This window comes from Schistocerca piceifrons, chromosome 2 (assembly GCF_021461385.2).
Source record: "Schistocerca piceifrons isolate TAMUIC-IGC-003096 chromosome 2, iqSchPice1.1, whole genome shotgun sequence".
Lineage (NCBI taxonomy): Eukaryota > Metazoa > Arthropoda > Insecta > Orthoptera > Acrididae > Schistocerca > Schistocerca piceifrons.
The window spans coordinates 74,069,062-74,091,679 of NC_060139.1; the positions used below are offsets into that span (position 1 = coordinate 74,069,062).

Sequence of the window (22,618 nt, forward strand, 5' to 3'; positions counted from 1 at the left end):
TTTTGGAAGCTGTCGTGAGGCAGGCTGTCAGCAGAACCTACTCACTGTGTGGTTGTGAAGTGCAGCTGCTTCATCAGCACTGACTCAGCACCAGCTGCTACTGAGCTTTTTGCCCAGCAAGAGCACTCTGCTCCTGAGCCTTGCCGTGCAGTTTATGACTGCAGCTGGGATCCTGGCAAGGGGATAACAGAAGCGTCTGATTCCACCCCTCTGATTTGACAAATAACGTCACCAATATGGTGGAACCGATCATTCACAACAACTCTCATGCTGCTCCTATGATGTCATCACGTAAACATGGCAATAAACACGAAAATAGATAAAAAACACCAAACAGATATTCCTCCAAAAATATAATGAAACTAATGGGACAAGTGGGGGAAATTGGGTTTTTTTTGGTGGGGACAAACTAAATATAAACACAAAAAAACACTGGAATCTATCACTTCCCTTGACCTATATAGGTCAACAGCAACAACCGATACCACACTATAAATTTCAAAACTTCCACCACTACCACACTGAATACTACCTTTTTTTTAAAAAAAAACCTAGAAAATCGAACACTTCCTGTTTTCCCACTCACACCCACCTCATGCACACAGATACTGTGAGAGGATTTATAACAAAAATGATAAGTCATTAACGCAATTTCTCGCATGTCCAACCTAGACATCTTGAACCAGGAACCTCACCTAATGGAGCGCCATAAGTTATCCTTACAATATCTCCACATATAGCTGTCCCTGGTCAGAGATGCTGGAACTTTAGTAAGCCTCATTTCGTCACGACACTCTGAACACTTCATGACTTCAGCCAACAGGCCGAATAGCTGAATAAATTTTATTAGAGACAACACACTGTCCCCCATCATCGCCAACAACCGAAAACTGTTGACCTTATCAGTCATATCCAGACCTACCAAAGACATAAACAAAGCCCAAATTCACACTCGACGAACAGAAAAAAAACTGCAATAATGTCAACACAACAAAAACAAAATTGTTAACTCACTGAAAAATATTCCACTGAAAGCACAGCAACCACCGATACCACACACGTGCAGTGCTGCCACGCAAATGAACCCCATACACCACATAACACGCTACCCATAAACACACAACAAGAGAAAACCACCGATGGCAACAATACGCCACCTATAAACATGTCACAAATGCCAACTAAACCAAAAACATCACCTAACACACAACACACAAACACACCACCAGAGAGCACCACCAATCACATCAAAATGACACTTCCAAACACGCCACTCTCACAAACTAAACTTCGTGCTGTCGTGACATCGCACACTACAACAGCCTTAGATCACGGATCAAAGCCGAGGGGTGGAATTGGACGCTTCCATTGACCCCTGGCAAGTACTGCCACCAAAGACCATGAATTTGACACCTGTCCTGCCCAATGGGTGTAAGCCAGGAGCATCACTACACCATGTACAAGATGAAAAAACGAATCTGGCTGCAACATGAGTATGGATGAATTTATTCCTCCTCGCCAAAAGTGAATGTGTACCCTAAGCATGAGATGGTAAGAGCAGCCACCCTGACTGCCTACATCTTCTCCCCCAACATCTGACAGGGAAAATATGGCATGACACTCCAGACACAGTAGCAAGCCATATGAAAGAACAGGTTCAATCCAGTTTCTAAGGAAGTCAAGTTCCCTCAACATCCCAGAATGTCACTCAAAGATGACATCTGGTCTATTGAAATATTACTTTTGTAGTTATTTTATCTTCAGAACACAAATTCTCAGATTATGGAATATCCCAAGGAGATTTCACAGCACATGTTCATTTTTGCAGCAATTAGATATTGCACTGAGTAAGACACTACCTTTGCTAGTACTTTCAATTGCACCCATTCCCTCCCAACTCTTACTGTTATTACCATTAAGCAGAACTGTGTAAAATGTGCAGGCTTCAGTAAATCAAATTTATGTAACTGTTGTGCAAATAATATATTCCACATTATAATGACTATCATGGTTACAATGTACGACTTGTTGGCTAATCATCATGTAGCTAGTCAATGTATGTAGTTATTTTCAATAATAATAATAATAATAAAACTCAACTCCCTAAGAGATCTAATTCAAAGGAACTCCACATTTCAAATGAACTTGCTCATACAGGTGAACTGACATATACAAAGAAGAAAGACCAAAATATATTTTGTAACTAGTTAGTAGAAAGATATTTACCTTTTTAAACACTAAAGACTATTAGTAATAGTAAGAAAGTTTAATGGACTATCTCACCTTGAACTTAGTGCTGGCAGATGATCAGCGTGTTTTTCTTCATCACAATTTAGATCGTCAAATATTTCAAAGTCTCCTATACTACTTTGTACATTTTCACTAGTTTCTGAGCCACCACTCATATGCCTCGATAGAGTAGCAACTCTATCACCAACAGTCTTGACGCCCTCATATACTAAATTTGCGACAGTTGATACATTCTGCTTTATTATACGAGATGGACGAACAAGTGATGCCTCAGCACATTCAACCAATAAGTCCTCCCCGGCACCTCCGTAAGTTGAAACCCAAGACAGTTGTCTAGTCAGAAACTGTCTTGCAGCGTCAGTATTTATAAAAAATTCGTTCCTCTTCTCTGCTTTAATCTCGTCACTCTTGTTTTCATTTAAAATGTCAGTTTCTTCACCAAGTATTTTCTCAGATGTTGAATCCTGACATTCAATTTCATCTGAAATTTGGTCGGTTTTTTCACACTCATTTGAATTATCATGATGGATATTCTGCTTCTGAGCTGTACACTCTCTCGAAGAAATAGATGTAGACTCATCTGATGTCCTTTTGTCATCAGCTGAGTTGTCTTTGCTTGCTGTTGATGATGAACAGTGGTCAACAATGGGCTGCTGGATGTGGAGCCCCAAGGGGCATGTATCTGACAATGACTGCTGTGACACTGGCGATACAGCACACTCACTAAGACATGATGGGCAATTTGACACAAACACCTCCTCGTCCTCATCTGATTCACCTTTCTCTGAAGGACACTTCTCTACTTTATTCACTAAAGCTAACGAAAAATCTGAACCACAGGCTACATTAATAACACGCCTGTCAAAAAACAGCACTTTCTGTGGTTCAATACTTGGTACACACAGCTGGGGATGTTCACCACACGCCCACAACTCACCATTCTCAGTTACAAACAAACAACCGTAATCTGTCGCAGAAACTTGTTTTACTTTGGCCGTATGTCCTGCAGTTTGGAAACCGTGGGCACAACATCTAGAATCTTGATTTAAGGCAATTTCTTCGTGATCTTCCAGATTGTGTGGAGACACCTTAAATACTCTACCACTTTCATTAACGTAAAATAGAGTTGTAGCATTTGAAGCAATATCGACAGCTACAATACTTGTTTCTTGCAGTATCAGTGTAGTTATTTCACCTTCATGCACGATAATTCCGTGACAAACTATTCCTCCTAATGTCAAAACAAAAACGTTGTCCGAAACACAACAAATTTTTCTTATACTTACGAGCAGCTCGGGTATTCCGCTAGTAATAGATAGCTTTTCTAGTCCGTAAAAGAAATTATGTTCACTCATTCTGTCACACTCCATGCAATTGCAATTGTACAGTGCTTACACTCTACCGTGACAGACGACCGTGGTGTACACAAACAAGAACTTTGAACACTCTATCATTACAACAATAAAGTAAATTCATTTGAACTGATAAGAATCATCCTTCTTAATCAGATCATCCCACTACTCTCCCGTGTTGGGCATTACGTCTGCTGCTACCTAACATTTTCCCCTCAAAAACAAACCGATACTTTACTTTAAATTTCCGCACTGCATTCGCGAACCCTACTGTCAAAAATTTGCAACAAAAGTCTTTGGTAAAGCAGCAACATTTGACAAATTCAAATTGTAATATCTCTGTCAGACATTTGTTAGGTCTTCCATTGCTGCCGTCGAAGATTGCTGCTCATTGAAATATCTTTGACAGTAAAGATTTGTTGATTGTTGTTTACTGTGGGAAGTGTGGAACACGTGCGTGTGTATGAGGTGTATTCGGGTGATTAGTGAGACGAAGTTCGGTTACTGACTACCATGCAAGTTTCTAATCCAAATAACGTGAAGATCTACAATTTGAGTGTTGGGAAATCACTGCCGGACGTAAGTAATGCCTTGTTTATATCCAAAAGTGTTTAAATAAAGTTCGACATGCAGTTCAACTTTACCAATATTATTTCTGAAACGAAACTTCAAATTTTTTAACAATATGATACGGATTCCGAGAAAGTGAAATTCGATAGTTACCAGGCGAAAAATAATATAATTGAAGTAATGATATTCGATTTATAGAATAAAAATGTAGTTTTAATCGCTTATCAATACTTAATGTTACGAACTTCAGAAATTTAACAAATACATTTAGTAAGCTTTGACGTGACCAAGTGAAATAACGAATTCATGTCCTTTTTTTTTAGTGCAGAGTTAAGGCACTGATAATCTTGCTATGTGTACTCCCGATGAAGTTCGTTGTGAGAAATCTGACTCAGTTTGAGAATAATAGTTGCAATGATAGATGTAACGCTAAGAACAAAGGCAGCCTCTATTACCTACAACTTAACCTTACTTCTCCACAGAAAGTAGGACAATATACAGCCATAAAATATTTACCACCAACTTTGTGGATGACAGTTGATGACAGATAAAAACTTCGAAAAGAACTTGAAACCATTTCTACCTGACAACGTCGTCTACGTCTTATATGAATTTCAGAATAGATGACAGAAGCGTCCGATTCCACCCGTCTGTTTTGACCCATGACGTCACCAATATGGCGGAAACGACCATTCTCAACGTTTCTAATATGACGCCTATGACGTCATTACATAAACGACGACAAACATGAAAGTACATGTGAAAACAACACACACATCTCTCTCCAAAAATATTATCAAACTAAATGGACCAGCGCGGGAAATTGGGGGTTTTTGGGTGTGGACAAACCAAATATAAAAACATACAGACACACACACGATCCCAAACCACACAAAACGACGACATAAAAACACCACGTAATTCCCAAGTTCCGCTACACTTACAATATCGACAGGAATCGGTCACTTCCTTTCACCTACGTAGCTCAACCGTAATTGTCGATACCACAAAATAAAAACCAACTACTAAAAAAATTATAATCACACTGCAACTATCGATACCACAAAACCAGCACCTAAAACAACAAAAATTGGGACTAGTTTAGCAGGGGATACAACCCATCGGCTTTGGACATTGACGTCACAAGTCGCCAATCGAGAAGCGATTCTTCTTAGTGTTGTAGCTCCCTTCAGTGGCTGATAAATGTTTTTTGGCTTTTTAAAAAAAAATCTCACGAGATTGAATAAACAGATCCACTTTATTAAGCAATCAGTAAAAAAAACGAAACTGAAACATAACAGCAAAAGCGAAAATGGTAAACTGCTATCTGGCGACTTGTGACGTCATTGTCCAAAGCTGACGGGTTGTATCCCCTGCTACACTAGACCCCAAAAACTGGAATCGGACACCTCCCTTGACCTATATAGGTCCACAGCAACGATAACAAAACACACACAGCTACGACGACAAAGTGGAATCGAACTCTTCCCATGACCTACGCAGCTCAGATACAACTGACATGCCAAAAAAAATTGAAATCAAGTACTTTTCCCTAAGATACATAAATCAACCGCAAGTGCCGATACCAAAACATCATCCACCAACACATGCAGTAAATAACACCGACCCAACAGCACACAAAAACCCCGCTGAACATCATAACACGCGAACAATAGATGAAAAAAAAAAAACTGCTTGCAATAAAAAAGTTCCAACGCTACACACTAACCCCCAACTCGCATGTTCCGCTTGCATATGCCACATTTCACTATCTCCGTCACAAGCCCAAAAAGTTGCAGAAACTTAATGACTGACAACATATCGTCCCCCATTTCTGTCCGCAGACGCGCACTAGTGAACTTAGAAGTCATATCTGTACCTAACAAAAGAAGCCACAAATTGAATTAAATGACTTACTGTGTGACAAACAGCAAACCAATAACATAAAAAAACACCACAATAACATAGACACAATGGAAACTTAATTCTTAACTCACTAAACTAATTTCTGTGCTTCTACAACAGTCACAATCGATAAATGCACACTTCAAGCACCGACATCAAAATGAACCCAATACAACACCAGAGAACACCATCAACCGCAACAGGACGACATCTACAAACACTGCACACTCGTAAACTAAACTTTACGCCGTCATGACGTCACACAATACAACACCCTTACGTCACGGGACAAAGCCAGCGGGTGGGATCGGATGCCTCCGTTAACCCGTGGTTGCCTTACATTCAACAAATTTTGTTGTAGATTAAAATTTTTAAGAAATAGCCTTGTTAAAGAAATGGTCAGCATATGGGCGTGTCTTCGTATTTATTTACTTGCTCAGAGATTCACATTACATGGAATTGCCGCTAATTTTGTGCGCAAAAAACTCTAGACTCTGTTGCATGTTTGCAAACCATTAGTGCAATACTGACTGCCACATGTGTATGGCATGAGAAAACCCATCCAAGTGTAGCATATTTCAATTTGTCAGAGCCATATATGCCTATGATTTCATTGATTTTTCTATTGAACTCAAAATTTTACAACTAAATCATGTCAACAGAGATATGCAGTATTTCTGAGCCACCAAATTTTGTGTACCTTGTATGTCTACTGATACAGTGTTTTAACAGTCATTCGTCTCTCTGGATCTGTGAGTGTAACCAGTGATTGCAATCAGTATATATCCAGTTCATTTTCTCTATTACAGAGAAGGAATTAAAACCTGAGAAAGATAGAGATTTGACATCCACTGCTGGATAAAGTCTCATTTAGATTTTTCTATGGATTATGTTTTTATTTATGCTGGCTACTGTACCCATGTTTCTACTATGTAATTACTGTCGAGTGTCATCTACCAACTTTCCATTAGGTTGCCATCTCTGTCTTATTGTTTAGACTATAGTAGATATCTTCCTTGGGCCATCTACCACAAAGCATCACCGTAACTTATGTTTGGCTAAGAAGGGAAAAGTGAAGCTATACAGAATTATAACTGCTGACTCAGTCACACTATTCAAGGAAAATGTACTGGATGGACAGTGGAAAAAGTTGACTATGGGCACAGAGACGATGAGAAATTTATTTATTTTGGAAAATATTCCTACAAGATCATGAATTCAATTTTTGTTTACAGTGAGTCAGGCAGAATTGTAGTGGAAGCCAAGTATCTTGTTTCAAAAAGAGAGAATGTTAATTCAGAGGACTGTTCCTAATTAGCATTTAAAGGACAGCTTGAAAGAAAGGAAGACTTTGCAAAATTTTTCACAGTTTCATCATATTTAGCTCATATGGAGAGTGAAAGGAAACAATTGTGCTTTATATCTGTACCTTTAATAACTGAAGAAGCCTAACTGAAAAGAATTAAAAGTGTCGTATTTGTTGACTGACATCTATTGAAAGGAACTGTTGCAACTAACCACAATAGAGCAGGTGTTAGGGAAGCATTTGATTCCATCCATCTGCTTCGACCCATGACATTATCAGTATGGTGGAAACGCCTACTTCCAGCACATACAATATGGTAACCAAAACACACAAACAAAAATAAAAATGACTAGAGAATATTTCACTCCAGCAATAAAATGAAACTAACAGGACAGCCACAGTAAGTAAGGTGTTTGGGGTGGGAACAATCTAAATAAACAATGATACAAAAAAAACAGCAACATTGCAAAACAAATATTATCTACAAAATCAAGTGAAGAACATTCCTAACATACCACGTAACACTGTTGTTGTTGTGGTCTTCAGTCCTGAGACTGGTTTGATGCAGCTCTCCATGCTACTCTATCCTGTGCAAGCTTCTTCATCTCCCAGTACTTACTGCAACCTGCATCCTTCTGAATCTGCTTAATGTATTCATCTCTTGGTCTCCCTCTACGATTTTTACCCTCCACGCTGCCCTCCAATGCTAAATTTGTGATTCCTTGATGCCTCAGAACATGTCCTACCAACCGGTCCCTTCTTCTTGTCAAGTTGTGCCACAAAATCCTCTTCTCCCCAATTCTATTCAATACCTCCTCATTAGTTATGTGATCTACCCATCTAATCTTCAGCATTCTTCTGTAGCACCACATTTCGAAAGCTTCTACTCTCTTCTTGTCCAAACTATTTATCGTCCATGTTTCACTTCCATACATGGCTACACTCCATACAAATACTTTCAGAAACGACTTCCTGACACTTAAATCTATACTCGATGTTAACAAATTTCTCTTCTTCAGAAACGCTTTCCTTGCCATTGCCAGTCGACACTTTATATCCTCTCTACTTCAACCATCATCAGTTATTTTGTTCCCCAAATAGCAACGCTCCTTTACTACTTTAAGTGTCTCATTTCCTAATCTAATTCCCTCAGCATCACCCGACTTAATTCGACTACATTCCATTATCCTCATTTTGCTTTTGTTGATGTTCATCTTATATCCTCCTTTCAAGACACTGTCCATTCCGTTCAACTGCTCTTCCAAGTCTTTTGCTGTCTCTGACAGAATTACAATGTCATCAGCGAACTTCAAAGTTTTTATTTCTCCTCCATGGATTTTAATACCTACTCCGAATTTTTCTTTTGTTTCCTTTATTGCTTGCTCAATATACAGATTGAATAACATCAGGGAGAGGCTACAACCCTGTCTCACTCCCTTCCCAACCGCTGCTTCCCTTTGATGCCCATCGACTCTTATAACTGCCATCTGGTTTCTGTACAAATTATAAATAGTCTTTCGCTCCCTGTATTTGAAAGAGAGTATTCTAGTCAACATTGTCAAAAGCTTTCTCTAAGTCTACAAATGCTAGAAACGTAGGTTTGCCTTTCCTTAATCTTTCTTCTTAGATAACTTGTAGGGTCAGTATTGCCTCACATGTTCCAATATTTCTACGGAATCCAAACTTATCTTCCCCAAGGTTGGCTTCTACTAGTTTTTCCATTCGTCTGTAAAGAATTCGCGTTAGTATTTTGCAGCTGTGGCTTATTAAACTGATTGTTCGGTAATTTTCACATCTGTCAAACCTGCTTTCTTTGGGATTGGAATTCTTATATTCTTCTTGAAGTCTGAGGGTATTTCGCCTGTCTCATACATTTTGCTCACCAGATGGTAGGGTTTTGTCAGGACTGGTTCTCCCAAGGCTGTCAGTAGTTCTAAAGGAATGTTGTCTACTCTCGGGGGCTTGTTTCGACTGAGGTCTTTCAGTGCTCTGTCAAACTCTTCACGCAGTATTGTATCTCCCATTTCGTCTTCATCTACATTCTCTTCCATTTCCAGAATATTGTCGTCGAGTACATCACCCTTGTATAGACCTTCTATATACTCCTTCCACCTTTCTGCTTTCCCTTCTTTGCTTAGAACTGGGTTTCCATCTCAGCTCTTGATATTCATGCAAGTGGTTCTCTTTTCTCCAAAGGTCTCTTTAATTTTCCTGTAGGCAGTATCTATCCAACACAAAAACCACAAGAACTGTACTTTTCACTTGACCTATATATCTCAAATGTAGCTTTCTATACCTAAAAACCAACATATGCAAGTTTGAAACATGATACCATAAAATTCCCCTCAATTATATAGCTCAAATGAAGCCCTTGATACCCAGGATCCAACACATGCAGCTATAAGGTGTGGTATCACTAAAACCCCAGCATAATTCAAATGAATCCCTTGACACCATAAAACCAGTACAAGCACCTCTGAAACATGGTATCACAAAATTACCTTCACCTGTGTGGTTCAAACAAAGCCATCTTTTCCTGCAGTCCAAACACAAAATTACCAGTACCACAAACTTCTCACAACCTACATAGCTCACGAGACATCAATGACACCAAAACCCCACCAACTACTTGAAAACCCAAAAAAACCTCATATCCACAAGGTCTTAAAATACAACGAAATGACAATAAACCAGAAACAGACAAAGGATCAAAATTACATTATAATCAAACTAACAAAAAATACTTACCAACAAAAGGCTCTGACAGAAGCACCTAGGTTCTGGTGCTTTGTAATTTTTTACTTAGTACACTACTTTCTATACTTCCTGTAATGTTGGATCCACTGTTGCTGTATCTGTGGTGTAATAGAGTGGCTGCTAATTTCTGGTAGGATTGCTCTCCAAAATTCCCTCGAAGTATTCTCCTCATCTATCTAGAACATCTTGTTTATCTGTCACCAAATTTCCCTGTTTGTCTTTACAAGCTGTTATTTTCGTTCTATATTGTGGAGTTCCTTCTTTAATTTTCTTGTCGAATTTTCTGCTTTCATTCCTTGTAGTGCGCTTCCATCTCCTCTATCTTTCTCTTCGTGGCTTCCCTTTTTTCCTTCTACATACCCTTTCTACCTCTATTCTCTTTTCATTATATAATGCCTGATTTGATCTATATTCCGCTGCAAGCATTTCAGCCTTGCTTCCTTTTTCTGTTCCACTGCCTGTCTACATTTATCATCATACCAGTCTTCATTCCTAAGTCTCCTTGTTTTCCCCGATATTGCATGCGCTGTTGTCCTAATATCGTCTTTAATAGAGGTCCATTCTTTGTCTACATTACCTTCACCATCTTTTGTAACTTGTGACTCCTGTCTCAGTCTGCTCTGGTACTCCTTAATAGTAGCCCAATCTTTCGGTTTTTCTATATTCCATGTCTTTACTCGGGTACTACTTCCTTTTGGCAGGTGTAACAAGGTTTTGTCTCATTTTGGCTCCTACTAGGTAATGGTCAGAATCAGAATTAACTTCTCGGAAAGTGTACACATTTTCCATATCGGATGCTGACCTCTTTCACACCAATATATGGTCTACTTGGTATGTTTCATTTGTTCCAGGTATTTTCCACATCCCTATGTAGATTTTTTCCTGGAAAACAGGTACTTACTGCCTTCATCTTGTTTGCAGAAGCAAACTGGGCAATGCTCATACCATTATTATTAGTTTCAGCATTCAGACTTTCCTTACCAAAAACACTTCTTGATGCCTTTTGCTTTCCCAGTTTTGCATTATGGTCACCAAGAACTATATTGGAATCATATTTTGGGTATTCTGTCACAAACCTCCTGTAGTTGATCACAGAAGGTGTCCACAGTATCTTCATATGATTCTTCTGTAGGTGCATATACATTCACAAAGGTGACATTGTAAAATTTTCCTTTAATATGTAGAGTACATATATCCTCCTCACTGCCATAAAAAAATACCAAGAAATACAAAAGTTCTCAGGAATACTCATCCATCAGCAGTCCCCCCTGCGGGTCTGGGGGTAAGAATAGGCCCGAGGAATTCCTGCCTGTCATAAGAGGCGTTTCACACGTTTCGGCCTTTATGTGATGATCCCCTGTAGGGTTTGACCTCCATTCTTCAAAATTTTCCCGAAGAGCGAGACAATTGGGGAAGGGCGCCTGACATGGTGCATTGTGTCCATTGTACATTGAGATCTTTGGTCCACTTTGTCGTCGTCACATTGCAGTACCGCCCATTCTCCATCTCTTGGGCAAGGACACTTTCCTGGGTGCATTTTCCACCATGGACTTTTTTGCACCTGCTATCCAGCGCAGTAGCCAGTCCATTGTGGTGGGTCCGCCATCTACCCTGTTGGTTGTAGCCCCCCTGACTACATAGGAATCGCTCTGCTGATGCCTGCGCCATTAACTCCCCACGTATGCCAAGGGGTAGATGCCCATCACCCTGGGGCATCAGGACTCCTGGCAATGGCCATCCTGCCAGGTGGCCTTTGCTGCGGCTGGGTGGTGCCCATGGGGAGGGCCCCTGGTCGAAGTTGGTGGCATCAGAAGGATGACACGCGATGAAACGTTGTCCATCATCTCTTGCTGGTGGTTAAACACCAGCAGACTCTAAGCGATCATGAGCTCAATTCAACACACAGAAGTACGACCCCAAATCATTCCCCTCCCTGGCCACACCAAGGGAGGAACGTCAGGCTAAGGATGCCAGCGGATCTTATTTGCCCCGGTACCTTGTATGTTTGAGAGCTGATGGGTAATCTTTCATGCCGGTGAAGCCGCAGTTTTTAGTTGAGTATTTAGAGGCAAGTTTGAGGAGGTGGAGGGCTTGTCCAAAATGAGATCTGGGTCAGTCTTGATCAAAACAGCATCCTATGCCCAGTAACGGGTGTTACTCGCTTGTGACAAGTTGGGCGATGTTTCTGTAACCATCACGCCCCATAAGAGCTTAAATATGGTCCAGGGTATCATATTTCACAGGTACCTTCTTTTGCAGTCTGACGATGAACTGAGTGCCAATTTAGAGCAATGAGGTGTCCATTTCGTCCGGCGTGTCCACCGGGGTGCGAGGATAATCAGATTGCCACCAGTGCCTTCATCTTGGCCTTCGAGTGTGATACATGGCCCGAGAAGGTCAAGATGATGATCTGCTGCTGTGATGTAAAGCCCTATATCCTTCCCCCAATGCGGTGCTTTAAATGCTGTAAGTTCAGCCATATGTCTTCCCGCTGTACCTCCAGCGTCACGTTGAGATTGCGGATGCCCATCTCATCCCAATACTCCATGTGCCCCGCCTCCCATCTGTATCAACTGCAGAGAGCACAATTTGCCTTGCTCGCCAGACTTTAGGATTCTCCAGAAAGAAAGAAAAATCATGGAGTATAAGACCCTGGATCGACTGACCTACACTGAGGCTAAGAGAAAATTTGAACGCTTGCATCCTGTGCGTATGACATCTTCCTACACCTCCACAACAATGCCCCCCCTGCCCCGCCCAGCCCAACCATCAGGGACGTCCATCCCCATTTCTAAGTTGGAGAAGTGTAAGTCTTCTTTGGTTTCTCTCACTAGGAAGGGGTCCCTTGGGTCACTCCCTTCCTAGGTTTCTGCTAGTGGGAAAAATGACACCCACCAGTGGTTGAAGACCCCAAAAGCAGCTGGTGTAGGGCTTCACGTGCATCCTCAGTCTCGGAGAGCCAGTGAAGTCCTCCCAGCCAGGGAAACCCTAGGAGCAGCGAGAGAGAGAGAGAGAGAGAGAGAGAGAGCGCCTAAGGAAGTTGTGGTGGCACCCACACCACTGCTACCTACAAGTTCTGTGTCTGAGGATGGGGTGGAGATTTTGGTGCCCGCTGAGGACCTAGATCTCGCCAGATCCTCAGACACAATGGATATAGACTGCTCAGGCAATAAGTCGGTGACAGCAGGTGACTGATGCATAAACTACCTCGTTGAATGTTCCATGCATTCACCGTCTCACGATGACAACATCCTCCAGTGGAATTGTGGCGGTTTTTCCACCGCTTGGCTGAGCTACGGCACTATTAAGCTTGACACCAGCTATCTGCATTGCTCTCCAGGAAATCTGATTCCCGGCAATGCGGATCCCCGCCCTCTGTGGCTATAAGGGATATTACAGGAACCGTAGCGACTATAATTGAGTGTGAAGTGGAGTTTGCGTTTATGTCTTAAACTCAGTCTGTAGTGAAACTGTTCCCCTTCAAACCCCTCTTGAAGCTGTGGCTGTCAGAATAAGGACGCCGCAGGAAATAAGTGTCTACAATGTATATCTTCTTCCAGATGGTACAGTACTGCTGAATGTATTAGCTGCACTGATTGATCAACTCCCTAAACATTTCCTTATTTTGGGAGATTTTAACACCCATAACCCCTTGTGGGGTGGCACTGTGCTTACTGGCTGAGGCAGAAATATCAAAACTTCACTGTCTAAGTTTGACCTCTGCCTCTTAAATACTGGGGCCCCCACACATTTCAGTGTGGCTCATGGTAGTTACTCGGCCATTGATTTATCAACTTGCAGCCCAGGGCTTCTCCCATCTATACACTGGAGAGCACATGACATCCTGTGTGGTAGTGACCACTCCCCCATCTTGTTGCCACTGCCCCAGCGTCAGGCCCGCAGGCGCCTGCGTAGATGGGCTCTAAACTTGGCAAACTGGGAAACTTTCACCTATGCTGTCACCGTTGAATCTCCCACACATGGTAACATCGATGTGATGGTTGAGCAGGTAACTACAACAATTGTTTCTGCAGCATACGACCGAACCGCCGAATCCTTCCGTCAGTAAATTGGGTATGTTCTCAACTGACTCGGTTGTTTTAACCCCCCCTTCCCCTGACAGAATGACCTGCTTCGTAATTCCGTATGTATACCACCAATACGGACTTGTAGCTGTCACGCCTTTGCGCTTACTGCTATGTATTTTAACAGTAAATAGCTCAGTCCTAATGGTAAGAGGTAGTAGTGAATTCAAGTTGTTAATATTTGAATACAGCACAGCTGCCACACGCTCAATTCACTTTTACTCCGCTCCTACCCTCGCCATTGCACAACATTAACTATGTGCTACTTGGACCTTGCTAAGCTATTAAATTCACTTGCGTGTACATTTTGACCATTACTCGCCAGTATTTACCTAATGATTAAAGCACGCTCCTAACCGGGCTATTTCCCAAAGAGTTGTGATGATTGAACGGGTTCAATCCACGGCCTACAGTGCCCTACAGTTCACATGGTAACACTGCCTACATGACCCACTTAACTTGGTAGTGAGCTTATGTATCCAATCATCACTGCTAGCAGCACGATGAGAGCAGCAGGCTTAACGTCGAATCCTCCTGACAATACTTATAACTACGGTCGCCAGCTCTGAAGGAGCAAAAGAATAAATAAATTTTTGGCTCGTTTCAAAGTGAAATGGCTTGAGTTGGATTTAAACTTAATTTTGAATATTACTATTACTGATCATTCATGGTGATTCAACAAAGCAAATACTCTTCCAATTTCTGTGTGTTGAGTTGGTAATTACTACCAAGGCTATTTATGCAACTTGGGTTAACAAAATTCTATCCTTCAACTTTATGTAATGATTTTGGATATTACTCTTTGAACAACTGATATAGAATTACTTAAGTGATGTTACTTAAAAAGTTACTCAGAAAAATTTAAGTTAACTATAAAATGGCGACTCATTCTGGTGTGACCATTGCTCTTTTCAACATTCTTGTACGCTAAAGTATTCTACAACAAAAGGAATTGTAAATGAAAGAGGCGATGTTGGCCTCAGTCTAATTTCACTATACTTTGTTTGAGGTTACTACACTTTACAATGAACAACATGCATCGTAATTTTACTCATAACTGTATTTTGTCCTCTGTACTTGCAGAAAAAGAAAAACTGGTATTCTCCTTTTACATTTCTATAAAGTTTGAATTAACAATTACAAGCAGTCTTGCCTTGGGTAGATGTGCCGGTGCTGGGGGTGAGATGTATGTGGATAACGCAACTCTTCACGCCTCATGCCCTTAATGGCAGTTGGAACCACGAGCCGTAACACTCATATAAGCTACTGCATGTTCGCAGGAACCCTTACAACCAGCCCCAGTGGCATAGAGACGACTTCGATAACCATTCGTCGCGTTTTACTCCACAAACGGCGACAATATTCGCCTCTTCGCCATTTCACAATCACTTTTGCGTGAGCACAGTTACACGTGTCCGATCACGTCAACACTCCCCAGGCCATTCTATTGTTCAGTCCCGGTGTCTCCAGCTACCACTAGCGACGCTCGTATCACCAAGAGTGGGGTCTTCCCCTACCACATTTTTATCGAAATCCTTTAGTGTTTAAGAAATTTTATATTTATTACCCTGGAGTACATACCAGTCATAATGATTTACTACTAGCACTTAACAACATTAAATTATACAGTAATAACTTATAATTAACAAGAAAAAGAATACATTTGAGTCCGAGAGCTTAGTGCATTGTCTGACAGATAGCGCGGTGATGCCTTTCCGCTAGTTCCCGCTGGTGTCAGCTTCGCGCTAATTCCCGGTTTCAACAATAGATGGCATCAGGGTGCGCTCCCTGGCAGTCTCACGCCAGCGTGCCCATTTCCGACGCGCGGTCTCCAAATTACTGGCAGCCTACCATCATTTCAGTTCCGTTACAGGCAGAAATGCGATCCCTCACTCTTTAGGGTGCCCCCAGCGTAAGGTAGTCCGTTGGTGGTCGCCAGGAGTCACTGAAGCAATTAAGGAGCGTTGGCGAGCTCTACAGTGGCATAAGTGGCACCCTTCCGTGGAGCACCTCATAGCCTTTAAATGGCTCCGTGCCCGCATTTGCCAACTTATCAGACGACGGAAGTAGGAGTGTTGGGAGAGATACATCTCGACCATTGGGTGCCATACATCACCTTCCCGAGTCTGGGCAAAGATCAAACGTGTTTTCGGGTACCAGACCCCAACAGGTGTTCCCGGTGTTACCATAAATGGCGTGTTATCTACCAACACATCCGCGATTGCCAGGCACTTTGCTTGAGCCTCTGCGTCAGAGAATTACTCCCCAGCCTTTCGCACTCTCAAACGGCGGCTGGAAGGGAACGTCCTCTCATTCACTACACGCCACAGTGAATCCAATAACGCCCCATTTACAGAGTGGGAGCTCCTCAGTGCCCTTGCACATTGCACCGATACAGCTCCTGGGCCTGTTCGGATCCACAGCCAGATGATTAAACATCTCTCATCTGACTACAAGTGACATCTCCCCATCTTCTTCAACCGGATCTGGTGCAATTGCACCTTTCCATCGCAATGGCAGGAGAGGATCATCATTCCGGTGCTCAAACCTGGTAAAAATCCGCTTGATGTGGATAGCTATCAGCCCATCAGCCTCACCAACATTCTTTGTAGGCTGCTGGAATGTATGGTATGTCGGCGGTTGGGTTGGGTCCTGGAGTCACGTGGCCTACTGGCTCCATGTCAGAGTGGCTTCTGCCAGGGTCGCTCTACCACTGATAATCTTGTGTCCCTCGGGTCTGCCATCCGAACAGCCTTTTCCAGACGCCCCAACACCTGGTTGCCGTCTTTTTTGACTTGCATAAAGCATATGACATGACCTGGCGACATCATATCCTTGCCACAATGTATGAGAGGGGTCTCTAGAGCCCGCTCCCGATTTTTATCCAAAACTTCCTGTCGCTCCGTACTTTCCATGTCCCAAGTTGGTGCCTCCCATAATTCCATCCATATTCAGGAGAATGGAGTCCCGCGGGGCTCTGTATTGAGTGTGTGTCTATTTTTAGTGGCCGTTAACAGTCTAGCAGCAGCTGTCGGGCCCTCCGTCTTGTTTACCTTCTATTTATGCAGATGACTTCTGCATTTCATACTGCTGGTCCAGTACTGGTGTTGCTGAGCATTGCCTACAGGGAGCAGTCATGGGCTATAGCCCACAGCCTCCAGTTTTCAGCTGCAAAGTCGTGTGTCATACACTTCAGTCAGCGTCGTACCATTCATCTGGACCCAGAACTTTACCTTCATGACAATCCACTCACTGTAGTGGAGACTTCAATTCTTAAGACTTCGTTTTTGACACTCGATTGACTTGGCTTCCTCATCTTCGTCAGCTTAAGCAGAAGTGCTGGCAGCACCTCAGTGCCGTCTGCCTGAGCAACACCAGTTGGGGTGCAGATCGCTCTATGATGCTGCGGCTCTACAGAGCCCTTGTCCAATTCCGAATTGACTATGGGAGTGTGGTTTATGGTTCGGCAGCACCCTCGGTGTTGCATTTACTTGACCCTGTGCACCACTGCGGGGGTTCGGCTAGCGACAGGAGCTTTTAGGACAAGTCTGGTGACCAGCGTACTGGTGGAGGCTGGGGTCCCTCCATTGCATATCAGACGTGCACAACTGCTCTCCAGTTACGCAGCACACATTCATAGTTCTCCTGAGCATCTGAATTACCATCTCCTTTTCCCACTCGCGGCAGTCCATCTCCCACATCGGTGGCCCAGGACGGGGCTAACAACTGCGTTTCGTGTATGGTCCCTTCTCTGCAAACTGGAGCCCTTCCCTTTACCACCTCTGCTTGCAGTCCGTTCACATACGACTCCATGGTGTACGCCTCGGCCACTACTTTGGCTGGAGCTGTCTCGTGGCCTTAAGGACTCCGTTAACCCTGCAGCTCTCTGCTGTCACTTCCTCTTGATTCTTGACGTGTTTCGGGGCTCTGTAGTGGTTAACACTGACGGGTCAATGGCTGATGGGCGTGTAGGCTTTGCCTACGTTCACGGTGGCCATATTGAGTAGCATCCCTTACCCAATGGCTGCAGTGTGTTCACTGCAGAGCTGGTGGCCATTTCTCGTGCAGTTCAGTATCTCCATTCATGCCCTGGGGAGTCTTTTCTTTTATGTACTGACTCCTTGAGCAGCCTGAAAACTATCAACCAATGCTACCCTCTTCATCCTTTGGTAGTGTCCATCCAGGAGTCCATCTCTGCCCTGGAATGGTCCAGCCGTTCAGTGGTGTTCGTCCAGACCCCTGGTCACGCCGGAATCCCAGGAAATGAACTAGCTGACAGGCTGGCCAAAGAGGCTACATGGAAACCACTTCTGGAGTTGGTCACCCCTGCAACTGACCTGTGTTCGTTATTACGCCGCAAGGTTTTTCAGCTTTGGGAGACGGAATGGCAAAATATCAGTACGCACAACAAACTAAGAGCCATTAAGGGGACCACAAATGTGTGGAAGTCCTCAATGAGGGCCTCTCGCAGGGACACTGTGGTTCTCTGCTGGCTCTGCATTGGCCATGCCTGGGCGACCCATGGCTACCCCCCTGCGCCGTGAAGACACACCTCAGTGTCGGTGCGGCGCCAGGTTGACAGTGGCCCATATTCTTCTGCTGTGTCCTTTGGCTGCCCTGCGACTTCATCTTCGGTTGCCAGACTCATTATCATTGATTTTAGCAGACGACGCCTCATCGGCTGATTTGGTTTTACATTTCATCCATTAGGGTGGGTTTTATCGTTCGATCTGAGTTTTAGCGCATGTCCTTTGACCTTCTGTGTCCTCCACCCTAGTGCTTTTAATGTGGAGGTTTTAATGTGTTGCAGGGTGGCTAGCTTTTCCTTTTTATTTTTGTGGTTGGCCAGCCGCTGTAATCTGCTTCCTTATTTTACTCTCTTCTAACAGATTATTGCATCTCTCTGTTATTTTCGTGTCCTCTTTTTGTTCCTTTTAGTGTTCGTTGCCTTTCCTTCATTCTAGTGGTCTTTCGTTTCTTTCCGTTTTGTGTTATATGTCTCCTTTGTTTTATTCTCACTCTTGTGGCATTGTTTCATTAGGAACAAGGGACCGAAAACCTCATAGTTTGCTCTCCTTCCCCCTCTTTTAAGCCAACCACCCAACCATCAGCAGTACTCACCTAAATGGGATTGCAGGTTGGAAGAGCACCTCTTCCCCCCTCCTTATAACATATTTAATGTTCACCCCCGAACACACCTCACTACAAAAAGAACATTGATTTAACATAGTTTTCACACTCACTCCAATCCATCACACAAAAACTTAAAGAAGACCTGTAACAAAAATAGTAAGTAGACAACAAAATCTCCCTTGTGGTCAACGTAGATTTCTTGCATCAACTACCATGCCAAATTGTTCACCAGATGTTATTGTGATAACACCTCTACTTATATAGGTAATTCGTCCAATGTACTATACTATGATCAACTTCATACACTGCCCACAAGCTAGACACCTAACACACTCCGCTATCAACCCAAAAAGCTTAAAAAACTTGGTGGTCAACAACATGTCTTCGCTCAAAGGTGCACTTAAAGTATAATTTGTAAATATATCAGTCATATCCATCCCTAGCAAAAAAACACAAAAAATATTAAAATTCATTCCACACAACAGACACAAAACTGAAACTTCCTGGCAGATTAAAACTGTGTGCCGGACTGAGACTCAAACTTGGGACCTTTGCCTTTCGCGGGCATGTGCTCTACCATCTGAGCTACCCAAGCACAACTCATGACCTGTCCTCACAGCTTCAATTCTGCCAGTACCTCGTCTCCTACCTTCCAAAGCTGTGAGGACAGGTCGTGAGTTATACTTGGGTAGCTCAGATGGTAGAGCACATGCCCACGAAAGGCAAAAGTCCCGAGCTCAAGTCTCGGTTCGGCACACAGTTTTAATCTGCCAGGAAGTTTCAAATCAGTGCACACTCCACTGCAGAGTGAAAATCTCATTCTGGAAACATCCCCCAGGCTGTGACTAAGCCATTTCTCCGCAATATCCTTTCTTCCAGGAGTGCTAGTTCTGCAAGGTTCGCAGAAGAGCTTCAGTGAAGTCTGGAAGGTAGGAGACAAGGTACTGGCAGAATTGAACCTGTGAGGATGGGTCATGAGTTGAGCTTGGGTAGCTGAGATGGTAGAGCACATGCCCGCGAAAGGCAAAGGTCCCAAGGTTGAGTGTCGGTCCGGCACACAGTATTAATCTGCCAGGAAGTTTCATATCAGCGCACACTCCACTGCAGAGTGGAAATCTCATTCTGGAGACACAAAACAAACCGTACCTAACAAAAATGCCAAACACAAAAAAAACAATAAAAAATCATAATAGCAAGCTGGAAAGATAGCACATACTGTCAAATCCACATTAACCCTCTGACTACCAAGACTCAAATGAACCTAAGACCCTACATTACACAAACAACTTCACAGGACACCATTGACTACCAGAGCACGACTACAACACGATATCTACAAACATGAACCAACACCGTGCCTCAGTGACATCACTCACCACAACACCATTACATCACAGTCCAAAGCAGACATGTGAAATTACATGCTTCCAATTACCCAAATCGCAGACAGGTACAATGAAAAAGACTGCTACAATATTAAGCTTTCAAAGTCCTTCTTCCAAAGTAGAAGGGGGGGGGAAAAAAAAAAAAACAGGCTTTTTCACAAGCATGTCTCTCACACGTATGATCACTGTTTCTGGATGCTGGGGCCGGACTTCAGAAGAAGGACTTTGTCTGGAAGCTTAATATTTTAACAGGCATAATCCGTTATTGAATTTATGATATATGTTAAAATTCAGGAGTAAATAAGAAAACCTATTTTTTTGTTTTCTCCAAAAAATTCGTACCCCGAGATATAGGCCTCCAAAGATGACACTGCAAACACCAGTATGAAGATGCAAATTTCGGAAAAAATTTTAAAACACTGTATCTCTGTAACAGTTCTAGATATTTTGTTAGAGTTTTTTTATTTGAGAGATAATTGCTTTATGATTACACTGGTATCCTCCATTTGGACATATCTGTCAAAGTTCTTTTACTGATGCCTTTTGAATTTATTTATAATTTACAGATTTTTTCCCCCCAAAAATGACAATCTAGAAAAGTTATATTTTTTCTGTTGATTAGTACCATGTAGCCTAGTACTATATTCGCTGTAAAAGAGCTTCCACTTTTAAGCTGGACAGGTTTTTTTCGGCATTAACGTATGTCTACACTGTAATTGTTTCTTACTAATTTGTTTGTTACAATGTTTATTTTTATTGTCTTTGTTGCAGTTATTTCTTATCACTTTCTTTGTGGCGGTTATTTCTTTTCACTTTCATTTTTTCAGATATTTCTTACACTTTGTTACAGTTTTTTGTCAGTTTCTTTGTCATGATTGTTCACTGCAGGTTTCTGTATTGTAGTTGTTGTGATAATTTGTTTACTTAAGGGGCTTCTAAGAAATCTGAGACCATCCAGTGAGTTCTGTGTTGGTGTGAGGAATTTGCCAGTTGACACAGTTGCAGTGTGTTTTGTGAAAAGGACTGTTTGAAATATCTTCTGACTGGGGCCACAGGAGAGTGAAGTGTGCTGACTGCATATCCATAAAAGAGTGATATATAAGGCAAACAAAAAAAACAGACTTTGTTGAGGTTGGGAATAAGTGTTCTCATTTGAAGACTGTTTCAAAGTGAAGATGTTTCCAGGGAGGACTTTTTGTGCTCTAAATGTTTTGGCAGAATAACAACGATGATAATATCTGAACAAGGTGAAGCCTCCCATGGTGCAGATGATGCAGATTTTTCATCAATGGAGGAAGAATTAAATACCCAGAATCAGTCAGCTGCAGAGATAGGTGTTAGTCCTGTTAAAAAACTGTGGTCAGTGAAGTTGAGTCATAAGCTCTATGAATCTAGGAAGTGCAGAGAAATTTCTAAAGCTATGGATGAATACACTACAGCAAAACTGACCACACCCTTCAAAGTAGAAATTCCATCTTCAGAAAAAAATGAACCAAAGCACTCTTGCACCTCTTGCCAGGAATTTTTCACAAATACCAATTCAGCTGTTGAATATTGTGCACCCCACAGTGAAAAGGTACAAGGTTTAACTATTATTCCAGAGACATTTTCAAAGAAAGCAATTTTGAACCATGTTACAGCAGTATCAAAGTACATGGTACACAAATCAAGAAATGTGAGGCCTGTGAAAGGAGTCTTTGGAGAACCAGATCCCTATTATGGTCATCTTGTAGAAGCAGCTCAAGTTCAAATAGTGCAGTCATTTTATCTGGAAGATAACTGTACCGTTCTCGCCAGAGTGCCAACAAAAAAAGACACTATAACTGTAACAGTTGAAGGTGAAAAAGTTGTGAAAGTGAAGAGGTACATGAGTTG

The 22,618-nt window shown here is 42.3% G+C and overlaps 2 protein-coding genes across 2 annotated transcripts in view; one reads left to right on the top strand and one right to left on the bottom strand.

Annotated features, from left to right (window-relative positions):
• The window catches only part of LOC124777414 (alsin), a 206,416-nt gene extending 202,562 nt beyond the window's left edge, over positions 1–3,854 (bottom strand). The window contains exon 1 of the mRNA XM_047252811.1: positions 2,284–3,854. Within this exon, the coding sequence (XP_047108767.1) occupies positions 2,284–3,620 (1,337 nt within the window). The 5' untranslated portion in view covers positions 3,621–3,854. The remainder of the gene's footprint in view (positions 1–2,283) is intronic.
• Positions 3,855–3,990: 136 nt separating this feature from the next.
• LOC124777071 (nucleolar protein 10) overlaps positions 3,991–22,618 on the top strand; it is a 101,838-nt gene continuing 83,210 nt past the window's right edge. The window contains exon 1 of the mRNA XM_047252344.1: positions 3,991–4,181. Within this exon, the coding sequence (XP_047108300.1) occupies positions 4,116–4,181 (66 nt within the window). The 5' untranslated portion in view covers positions 3,991–4,115. The remainder of the gene's footprint in view (positions 4,182–22,618) is intronic.